The following is an 11,439-nucleotide window of genomic DNA, read 5'->3' as shown; positions in this document are numbered from 1 at the left end:
GCAGTTTGGACTCTTCAGTCCAGCAGAGAGAAGCTTCACTCCTGAATCCTGCAGGTTGTTGTTACTCAGGTCCAGTTCTCTGAGACTGGAGGACTGGGAGCAGAGAACTGAGGACAGAGCTTCACAGCTTCTCTCTGAGAGGTTACAGCCACTCAGTCTGAGGAGACAGGGAGGAAAATTTGGTATTAAACTATTCATCAGGATGAATGTCTTATTCTATCAGGTCAACAATGTTCCTGTTTTACTGATTTAAGGGACTGTTTTATATTTATTTATGTTGCCTTTTGTTGTGAAAAAAAAATTACGACAAAAGAAATGTAGGAAAAAATAGAAACAAATTTGCTCCTAAATCAATCCAAAAACAAACAGTAGCCAAACATTAAATCAGTGGTTTCCAAACATTTTCTGCCCCCCCTATGGATTACAAATGACTGTCTGGTTGAAACGACACGTGTGACGGGGGGCATCGACATTTTTAGGGTCAAAATGAATGTAGCTGAAAATAGACACCAACATCGGTAGCCTACAAGGTCCTTGTTAAGCTTAAGGTTCTGTATTGATGTTAGCTAGTCATCTTTTAGCTAACATTACCTGCATCCAACAGCTTTACTCAACTCAGTCGGTTAGTTTGGAGGGAAAAACTGTGAAAAGTTCTTTGCGTTTTGCTGGTTTGCTGCCGTGATTCTAACACAAACCTACGTAGCTCCGCCCAGCAGCAGCAGGTCTCCTTCACAGGTGGAAACCCAGCGCGAGCGTCGTAGCGCTCATGTTGCGTTTAAAGGCGGCTCGGAAAAACAGGTTCCAACATGTTAACAACGGATTAAACAGTTTTAACTGCTGATAAAAGTGAGAGGACACAAATACGGGAAGTGTGGAAGCCTCTACTGTATCAAACTGACATAGGAATAACAGAGAGTTGGCCATTCTAAGGTAAAAACCCAGCGCATACAGTGTTCATGTTTTGTTTTGTTTTTTTCATTCAGACGGCTTCCCGCGCCCCCCCTGCAATGACACGGCGCCCCCCCTAGGGGGCGCGCCCCACAGTTCGGGAACCTCTGCATTAAATACAGAAAAATTAACATTTTATTTGTGCATAAGATTGACATGAAACTGTCAAAAATATCTTCTGTCATGAAGATGAAGGAGTCTTCATGAATGTTTACGACTTTGTCATAAAGTGTCATTCGGTAAATAATGACACATTTAATCCAAAGTTGCATTTAAACTTGTATTAAAAGTCCATTAAAATGTCAACTTTGCATTAGATGTGTCATTATTTACCAAATGACTCTTCATGCCAACAGTTGTAAACATTCATGAAGACTCCATCATGTTCATAACAGCTGCTATGTCACGTTTATGACAATGTCATGTCAGTCTGATGCACACAAATAAAGTGTTACTGGGAAATTTAACCCCGTATTTAAAGAGTTGTGAAAACACCAACCTGACACTAAAGGTCACTAAACACATGGAAACACTTTCAGAAATCACCACCATTAAAACTGCATTCATAAATATCACAACATTGAACCAAATATGTTTTAAACATGTTATTGGAACAGGATGGACCACCAATATGTTACCATCCTCATGTCATCACACAGAAAACACAAAGTCCAGACCAGATGATGTTTTTAACAAAGAGGTTTTATTAAACCCAAGTCTGGACACAAAGTGGTTCTGGCAGTCTGGGTAAAATAACAGAGAGAACGAAGAAATAAGCAGCAGTTGGCCGTCGGATTCAGGGCTGTGGGGCTCACACTGATTCTGATGTTCATAATAGTTATCTCCTCTTTAACTTTAATTATTATTCTTTCTACTGCTATACTTAAATTATCATTAAAAACAGCTTATTGACCACAAAAGGAAATAAAATCTTCTTGTAACTCATTTTAATTCAAATTCTTCAAAGGGTTATTGTAGATATTAATGACTGTTTAGCTTAAAGATCACTTTGGTCTGTATAACAGTGAATTTCTAGAAGGTTCTGACTTTGTATTATTTATATTCTAGATAAATTCCTCTACTTGTTTCTCTGAATATAGTTGATTATTTTAACATGTTGCTCATCCTCTTCCTGTTACTGAAACATTTCCACTTATTCTAGAATCTACATTTGCTCTCAGCCAAATCTCTTCAATGCCAATAATATCTGTTAATGTCATTTATCTGAACAGTCTAACTTCCTGTCCATCAGCCAATCAGCTCCTGGTATTTTCTCAGTAGACCAATCAGTGGAAGCCCCGCCCAGCCCATGATGTGAAGACAGAGAGACAAACTGAAGTCTGATAGGAAACAGTTTAAACTGATTTTCTCTCTCCAACCTCTTGGTTCCACATGGAGCTATATTTGGCCCCCTGCTGCTCTGATCAACTAGGATGCAGCAATCGGTCAATAATCCAGAGTTACACTATCAGTGGAAGCCTGACCTCCACTTTTCTTAATAACTTTCTTTATGATTCTTTCAGCCTGGAGGAAATGAAAATGATCCATTATTATGTGTTGAGATTTAGCAGGTTAACCATGTCACAGTCAGACATCAATTATTATATCAAATAATAATTACATCATCTTTGAAAGCAGGTAAAGGACAGAAATCTGGTTTCACCAGGATTGGTCACATTTTACCTGAGAGTCTCCAGGTTGCAGTTTGGACTCTTCAGTCCCGCAGAGAGAAGCTTCACTCCTGAATCCTGCAGGTTGTTGTTACTCAGGTCCAGTTCTCTGAGACTGGAGGACTGGGAGCTGAGAACTGAGGACAGAGCTTCACAGCTTCTGTCTGAGAGGTTACAGCCACTCAGTCTGAGGAGACAGGGAGGAAAATATGGTATTAAACTATTCATCAGAATGAATGTCTTTTTCTATCCAGTCAACAATATTCATGTTTCACTGATTTAAGGGGCTGTTTTATATTTAATTGTTTTGCCTTTTGTTGTGAGAAAAATTATGACAAAAGTAATGTGGGAAAAAATAGAAACAAATTTGCTCCTAAATCAATCCAAAAACAAATAGTAGCCAAACATTAAATCAGAGGTTTCCAAACATTTTCTGCGCCCCCTATGGTTTACAAATGACTGTCTGGTTGAAACGACGCGTGTGATGGGGGGCATCGACATTTTTAGGGGCAAAATGATCGTAGCTGAAAATAGACACCAACATCGGTAGCCTACAAGGTCCTTGTTAAGCTTAAGGTTCTGTATTGATATTAGCTAGTCATCTTTTAGCTAACATTACCTGCTAGTCATCTTTTAGCTAACATTACCTGCTAGTCATCTTTTAGCTAACATTACCTGCATCCAGCAGCTTTACTCAACTCATTCGGTTAGTTTGGAGGGAAAAACTGTGAAAAGTTCTTTGCGTTTTGCTGGTTTGCTGCCGTGATTCTAACACAAACCTACGTAGCTCCGCCCAGCAGCAGCAGGTCTCCTTCACAGGTGGAAACCCAGCGCGAGCGTCGTAGCGCTCATGTTGCGTTTAAAGGCGGCTCGGAAAAACAGGTTACAACATGTTAACAACGGATTAAACAGTTTTAACTGCTGATAAAAGTGACAGAGGACACAAATATGGGAAGTGTGGAAGCCTCTACTGTATCAAACTGACATAGGAATAACAGAGAGTTGGCCATTCTAAGGTAAAAACCCAGCGCATACAGTGTTCATGTTTTGTTTTGTTTTTTTCATTCAGACGGCTTCCCGCGCCCCCCTGCAATGACACGGCGCCCCCACTAGGGGGCGCGCCCCACAGTTCGGGAACCTCTGCATTAAATACAGAAAAATTAACATTTTATTTGTGCATAAGATTGACATGAAACTGTCAAAAATATCTTCTGTCATGAAGATGAAGGAGTCTTCATGAATGTTTACGACTTTGTCATAAAGTGTCATTCGGTAAATAGTGACACATTTAATCCAAAGTTGCATTAAAACTTGTATTAAAAGTCCATTAAAATGTCAACTTTGCATTAGATGTGTCATTATTTACCAAATGACTCTTCATGCCAACAGTTGTAAACATTCATGAAGACTCCATCATGTTCATAACAGCTGCTATGTCACGTTTATGCACACAAATATCTGATGCACACAAATAAAGTGTTACTGGGAAATTTAACCCCGTATTTAAAGAGTTGTGAAAACACCAACCTGACACTAAAGGTCACTAAACACATGGAAACACTTTCAGAAATCACCACCATTAAAACTGCATTCATAAATATCACAACATTGAACCAAATATGTTTTAAACATGTTATTGGAACAGGATGGACCACCAATATGTTACCATCCTCATGTCATCACACAGAAAACACAAAGTCCAGACCAGATGATGTTTTTAACAAAGAGGTTTTATTAAACCCAAGTCTGGACACAAAGTGGTTCTGGCAGTCTGGGTAAAATAACAGAGAGAACGAAGAAATAAGCAGCAGTTGGCCGTCGGATTCAGGGCTGTGGGGCTCACACTGATTCTGATGTTCATAATAGTTATCTCTTCTTTAACTTAAATTATTATTTCTACTGCTATACTTAAATTATCATTAAAAACAGCTTATTGATCACAAAAGGAAATAAAATCTTCTTGTAACTCATTTTAATTCAAATTCTTCAAAGGGTTATTGTAGATATTAATGACTGTTTAGCTTAAAGATCTCTTGTGGTCTGTATAACAGTGAATTTCTAGAAGGTTCTGACTTTGTATTATTTATATTCTAGATAAATTCCTCTACTAGTTTCTCTGAATATAGATGATTATTTTAACATGTTGCTCATCCTCTTCCTGTTACTGAAACATTTCCACTTATTCTAGAATCTACATTTGCTCTCAGCCAAATCTCTTCAATGCCAATAAAATCTGTTAATGTCATTTATCTGAACAGTCTAACTTCCTGTCCATCAGCCAATCAGCTCCTGGTATTTTCTCAGTAGACCAATCAGTGGAAGCCCCGCCCAGCCCATGATGTGAAGACAGAGAGACAAACTGAACTCTGATAGGAAACAGTTTAAACTGATTTTCTCTCTCCAACCTCTTGGTTCCACATGGAGCTATATTTGGCCCCCTGCTGCTCTGATCAACTAGGATGCAGCAATCGGTCAATAATCCAGAGTTACACTATCAGTGGAAGCCTGACCTCCACTTTTCTTAATAACTTTCTTTATGATTCTTTCAGCCTGGAGGAAATGAAAATGATCCATTATTATGTGTTGAGATTTAGCAGGTTAACCATGTCACAGTCAGACATCAATTATTATATCAAATAATAATGACATCATCTTTGAAAGCAGGTAAAGGACAGAAATCTGGTTTCACCAGGATTGGTCACATTTTACCTGAGAGTCTCCAGGTTGCAGTTTGGACTCTTCAGTCCAGCAGAGAGAAGCTTCACTCCTGAATCCTGCAGGTTGTTGTTACTCAGGTCCAGTTCTCTGAGACTGGAGGACTGGGAGCTGAGAACTGAGGACAGAGCTTCACAGCTTCTCTTTGAGAGGTTACAGTCACTCAGTCTGAGGAGACAGGGAGGAAAATCTGGTATTAAACTATTCATCAGAATGAATGTCTTTTTCTATCAGGTCAACAATGTTCCTGTTTTACTGATTTAAGGGACTGTTTTATATTTAGTTATGTTGCCTTTTGTTTTGATAAAAAAAAATTACGACAAAAGAAATGTGGGGAAAAAATAGAAACAAATTTGCTCCTAAATCAATCCAAAAACAAACAGTAGCCAAACATTAAATCAGTGGTTTCCAAACATTTTCTGCCCCCCCTATGGATTACAAATGACTGTCTGGTTGAAACGACGCGTGTGACGGGGGGCATCGACATTTTTAGGGGCAAAATGAATGTAGCTGAAAATAGACACCAACATCGGTAGCCTACAAGGTCCTTGTTAAGCTTAAGGTTCTGTATTGATATTAGCTAGTCATCTTTTAGCTAACATTAGCTAGTCATCTTTTAGCTAACATTAGCTGCATCCAGCAGCTTTACTCAACTCAGTCGGTTAGTTTGGAGGGAAAAACTGTGAAAAGTTCTTTGCGTTTTGCTGGTTTGCTGCCGTGATTCTAACACAAACCTACGTAGCTCCGCCCAGCAGCAGCAGGTCTCCTTCACAGGTGGAAACCCAGCGCGAGCGTCGTAGCGCTCATGTTGCGTTTAAAGGCGGCTCGGAAAAACAGGTTACAACATGTTAACAACGGATTAAACAGTTTTAACTGCTGATAAAAGTGACAGAGGACACAAATATGGGAAGTGTGGAAGCCTCTACTGTATCAAACTGACATAGGAATAACAGAGAGTTGGCCATTCTAAGGTAAAAACCCAGCGCATACAGTGTTCATGTTTTGTTTTGTTTTTTTCATTCAGACGGCTTCCCGCGCCCCCCTGCAATGACACGGCGCCCCCACTAGGGGGCGCGCCCCACAGTTCGGGAACCTCTGCATTAAATACAGAAAAATTAACATTTTATTTGTGCATAAGATTGACATGAAACTGTCAAAAATATCTTCTGTCATGAAGATGAAGGAGTCTTCATGAATGTTTACGACTTTGTCATAAAGTGTCATTCGGTAAATAGTGACACATTTAATCCAAAGTTGCATTAAAACTTGTATTAAAAGTCCATTAAAATGTCAACTTTGCATTAGATGTGTCATTATTTACCAAATGACTCTTCATGCCAACAGTTGTAAACATTCATGAAGACTCCATCATGTTCATAACAGCTGCTATGTCACGTTTATGACAATGTCATGTCAGTCTGATGCACACAAATAAAGTGTTACTGGGAAATTTAACCCCGTATTTAAAGAGTTGTGAAAACACCAACCTGACACTAAAGGTCACTAAACACATGGAAACACTTTCAGAAATCACCACAATTAAAACTGCATTCATAAATATCACAACATTGAACCAAATATGTTTTAAACATGTTATTGGAACAGGATGGACCACCAATATGTTACCATCCTCATGTCATCACACAGAAAACACAAAGTCCAGACCAGATGATGTTTTTAACAAAGAGGTTTTATTAAACCCAAGTCTGGACACAAAGTGGTTCTGGCAGTCTGGGTAAAATAACAGAGAGAACGAAGAAATAAGCAGCAGTTGGCCGTCGGATTCAGGGCTGTGGGGCTCACACTGATTCTGATGTTCATAATAGTTATCTCTTCTTTAAATTAAATTATTATTTCTACTGCTATACTTAAATTATAATTAAAAACAGCTTATTGACCACAAAAGGAAATAAAATCTTCTTGTAACTCATTTGAATTCAAATTCTTCAAAGGGTTATTGTAGATATTAATGACTGTTTAGCTTAAAGATCTCTTGTGGTCTGTATAACAGTGAATTTCTAGAAGGTTCTGACTTTGTATTATTTATATTCTAGATAAATTCCTCTACTTGTTTCTCTGAATATAGATGATTATTTTAACATGTTGCTCTTCCTGTTACTGAAACATTTCCACTTATTCTAGAATCTACATTTGCTCTCAGCCAAATCTCTTCAATGCCAATAAAATCTGTTAATGTCATTTATCTGAACAGTCTAACTTCCTGTCCATCAGCCAATCAGCTCCTGGTATTTTCTCAGTAGACCAATCAGTGGAAGCCCCGCCCAGCCCAGGATGTGAAGACAGAGAGACAAACTGAACTCTGATAGGAAACAGTTTAAACTGATTTTCTCTCTCCAACCTCTTGGTTCCACATGGAGCTATATTTGGCCCCCTGCTGCTCTGATCAACTAGGATGCAGCAATCGGTCAATAATCCAGAGTTACACTATCAGTGGAAGCCTGACCTCCACTTTTCTTAATAACTTTCTTTATGATTCTTTCAGCCTGGAGGAAATGAAAATGATCCATTATTATGTGTTGAGATTTAGCAGGTTAACCATGTCACAGTCAGACATCAATTATTATATCAAATAATAATTACATCATCTTTGAAAGCAGGTAAAGGACAGAAATCTGGTTTCACCAGGATTGGTCACATTTTACCTGAGAGTCTCCAGGTTGCAGTTTGGACTCTTCAGTCCAGCAGAGAGAAGCTTCACTCCTGAATCCTGCAGGTTGTTGTTACTCAGGTCCAGTTCTCTGAGACTGGAGGACTGGGAGCTGAGAACTGAGGACAGAGCTTCACAGCTTCTGTCTGAGAGGTTACAGCCACTCAGTCTGAGGAGACAGGGAGGAAATATTAAATAATTCTTCAAAATTTATGCTTTTTGTTCCACACAACAATATTCTTTTTTCACATCTTTATGATACAACTATAGAGAACTGGTTTATTTTTTAGTTGGGCCTCCAGCCTTAAAAGACTGAGATACAGCAGTCAGTAAGGAGGCTGGCAAGAGAAACATTAATTTCCTTAATTTCCATAATGAACAGCATTAATCCAATTCAGCTTCAACAGAAAAAATAATTTCTGCTCTTTGAACATGTAGCATTAAGAATAGTCACCTATGAGAGCCGGTCTCTCTTTTACTCATCTGCTAGTGGCTAACATTGAGGAGACAATGAAACAGTAAACAAACTTATGAAGCATGACCCAATATTTACCTAATCACTATCAGATTTCTTTAAAAAAATACCTGCAGTAACAATGTGTGTCCTTACAGAGCTTTGTTGGAGGCTTTAACCACTGGCAGCAGCCTCAGAAGAGCCTCCTCTGAAGCAGAGTATTTCTTCAGGTCAAACACATCCAGATCTTTTCCTGATGACACTAAGATGAAGACCAGAGCTGACCACTGAGCAGGAGACAGTTTATCTGTGGAGAGACTTCCTGAACTCAGAGACTGTTGGATCTCCTCCACTAGAGAACGATCATTCAGTTCATTCAGACAGTGGAACAGATTGATGCTTTTCTCTGCAGACACATTCTCACTGATCTTCTCCTTGATGTACTGAACTGTTTCCTGATTGGTCTGTGAGCTACTTCCTGTCTGTGTCAGCAGACCTTGTAGGAGTCTCTGATTGGTCTGCAGTGAAAGTCCCAGGAGGAAACGGAGGAACAAGTCCAGGTGTCCATTTGGACTCTGTAAGGCCTGGTCAACAGCTCTCTGATGGAGAGACTTTAGTTTAGGTTTATTAAATAATGAAGATTCCTTAGATGTTTGTGTTTCTTCCATCAGGTTGACTCCAGAGTTTATGAATTTCCGATAAACATGAAGAGCAGCCAGAAACTCCTGAACACTCAGATGGACGAAGCAGAACACCTTGTCCTGGTACAGCCCTCTCTCCTCTCTAAAGATCTGTGTGAACACTCCTGAGTACACAGAGGCTGCTCTGATATCGATGCCACACTCTGTCAGGTCTGATCCATAGAAGATCAGGTTTCCTTTCTGCAGCTGATCAAAAGCCAGTTTTCCCAGAGACTTGATCATCTTTCTGCTCTTCCGACTCCAGTGTGGATCTGTTTCAGCTCCTCCATCATACTTGACCTTCTTCACTTTGGTCTGAACCACCAGGAAGTGGATGTACATCTCAGTCAGGGTTCTGGGCAGCTCTCCTCCCTCTCTGGTCTCCAACATATCCTCCAGAACTGTAGCAGTGATCCAGCAGAAGACTGGGATGTGGCACATGATGTGGAGGCTTCGTGACGTCTTGATGTGGGAGATGATCCTGCTGGCCTGCTGCTCGTCTCTGAATCTCTTCCTGAAGTACTCCTCCTTCTGGGGGTCATTGAACCCTCTGACCTCCGTCACCATGCCAACACACTGAGGAGGGATCTGATTGGCTGCTGCAGGTCGTGTGGTTATCCAGAGAAGAGCAGAGGGAAGCAGTTTCCCCCTGATGAGGTTTGTCAGCAGAACATCCACTGAGCTGGACTCTGTAGCATCAGTCAGGATCTCCTTGTTGTGGAAGTCCAGAGGAAGTCGACTCTCATCCAAGCCATCAAAGATGAACAGAACCTGGAAGTGTTCAAAGCTGCAGATTCCTTTGGTTTCAGTAAAGAAGTGATGAACAAGTTCCACCAAGCTGAACTTTTTCTCTCTCAGGACATTCAGCTCTCTGAAGGTGAATGGAAATATGAAGTGGATGTTCTGGTGGGCTTTGTCTTCAGCCCAGTCCAGAGTGAACTTCTGTGTTAAGACTGTTTTCCCAATGCCAGCCACTCCCTTTGTCATCACTGTTCTGATTGGTTGATCTCTTCCAGGTGGGACTTTAAAGATGTCTTCTTGTCTGATTGTTGTTTCTGGTCTGTGTGGTTTCCTGGATGCTGTTTCAATCTGTCTGACCTCATGTTCATCATTGACCTCTCCAGTCCCTCCCTCTGTGATGTAGAGCTCTGTGTAGATCTGGTTCAGAAGGGTTGGACTTCCTGCTTTAGCAATCCCCTCAAACACAGACTGGAACTTCTTCTTCAGGCCAGATTTAAGTTGATGACAAACTGCAGCAAGACGTTCTAAAATAACACAAAAAGTAAAACCAGGGATGAAACAAAAATACCTTCTGAAGATGATTTAAATAAATGTGATTCCGTTTCTTCAGACATCAGTAAATGTGTCATTTATCCATCAGGTCAAATCTTTGTAGAAATCCTCTTACTGCTCTGCAGACGGTCAGCCAGCTCCTCCTGCTTCATCCTCCTCAGGAAGTTCAGTGTGATCTTCATCACTGCCTCTCTGCTGCTCCTCCTCTGCTCTTCATCATCACCTCTCAACATCTCATCATCCTCTCTCTGATTCTCTGAGCATTCTGGGTAATCTGGACTCAGAACCTTGTGGATCTTCTTCAGCTCGTTCTTCACAAAAGTGACAATGTTTTCCTCCAGCAGCTGGAACAGAATAATAGATGAAGGAAACATCAGACTGAAATCATGGAGCCAAACACCAGATGGATGTTGGACAGACTGACAGTCCTCTGGTCTACAAAGTGCAGCTTGGAGACGACTGTGAACAGAACCATGGAAAAGTAGTTGTTGTTCATGTACAGACCATAAATATGGAGTCCAGCTGTGTTTGATGCTGCTGGGCAGACGGACCACTGGGAACCTCTGAGCTCTGCTGGTCCACTCTGTGGAGGAACCAGGAACAATCAGGAAGGCAGGAAATATTCATCCAGCCATATTTACTAATAAAATAACTAAGAGTGTCACATTAAAGCAGAAAACAGAGCAGCACATGAACACAATACAAAGAAGTTAGAAAGAGGAAGATGAACTACAAGGATGAAGACCAGTAACACCAGAATCACCAGTAGACATTTTAAAAAGTTGGTGCTGAACTTGGACTTCAAACTGTCCACACTGTCAGCAGATCTGATGCTGGTGGAGACAGAGTCCCAGAGCTTGGGGACAGTGGAAGTGAAGGCTCTGTCCACACAGGTCTTCAGGACAGTGTGGGACATCCATCAGGTTCTGATGACTGGATCTGAGGTGATGTGGACATGGAGGAGCTCTGAGATATGTGGGTGTGTCCATGTGGGATCCTCTCCTGGATGTT

At 40.6% G+C, this 11,439-nt stretch overlaps 1 protein-coding gene across 1 annotated transcript; it reads right to left on the bottom strand.

The window, feature by feature from the left end:
- Window positions 1–7,002: 7,002 nt before the first annotated feature.
- On the bottom strand, window positions 7,003–11,084 carry LOC148156163 (NLR family CARD domain-containing protein 3-like). The gene is made up of 3 exons (XM_088011112.1): window positions 10,933–11,084; window positions 8,612–10,772; window positions 7,003–8,170 (listed from the first exon to the last, which is right to left on the bottom strand). The coding sequence occupies exons 2-3, from the start codon at window positions 10,120–10,122 to the stop codon at window positions 7,993–7,995; spliced, it is 1,689 nt and encodes a 562-aa protein (XP_087867238.1). The 5' UTR covers window positions 10,123–10,772; window positions 10,933–11,084; the 3' UTR covers window positions 7,003–7,992.
- Between the last annotated feature and the right edge of the window lie 355 nt (window positions 11,085–11,439).

The sequence above is a fragment of the Poecilia mexicana genome, unplaced genomic scaffold (genome assembly GCF_051168715.1).
Source record: "Poecilia mexicana isolate PSO_F unplaced genomic scaffold, ASM5116871v1 scaffold_12, whole genome shotgun sequence".
Classification (NCBI taxonomy): Eukaryota; Metazoa; Chordata; class Actinopteri; order Cyprinodontiformes; family Poeciliidae; genus Poecilia; species Poecilia mexicana.
The sequence above is the reverse complement of the archived record's forward strand: the minus strand, read 5'-3'. Positions and strand labels throughout refer to the sequence as shown.

Coding starts and splice junctions, on each gene's coding strand:
- LOC148156163 (XM_088011112.1), bottom strand. CDS start 10,122: ATGACAAAGGGAGTGGCTGGCATTGGGAAAACAGTCTTAACACAGAAG. Junction 8,171..8,611: donor AAAGCCTCCAACAAAGCTCT/GTAAGGACACAC, acceptor CTGTCTCCTCAG/ACTGAGTGGCTGTAACCTCT.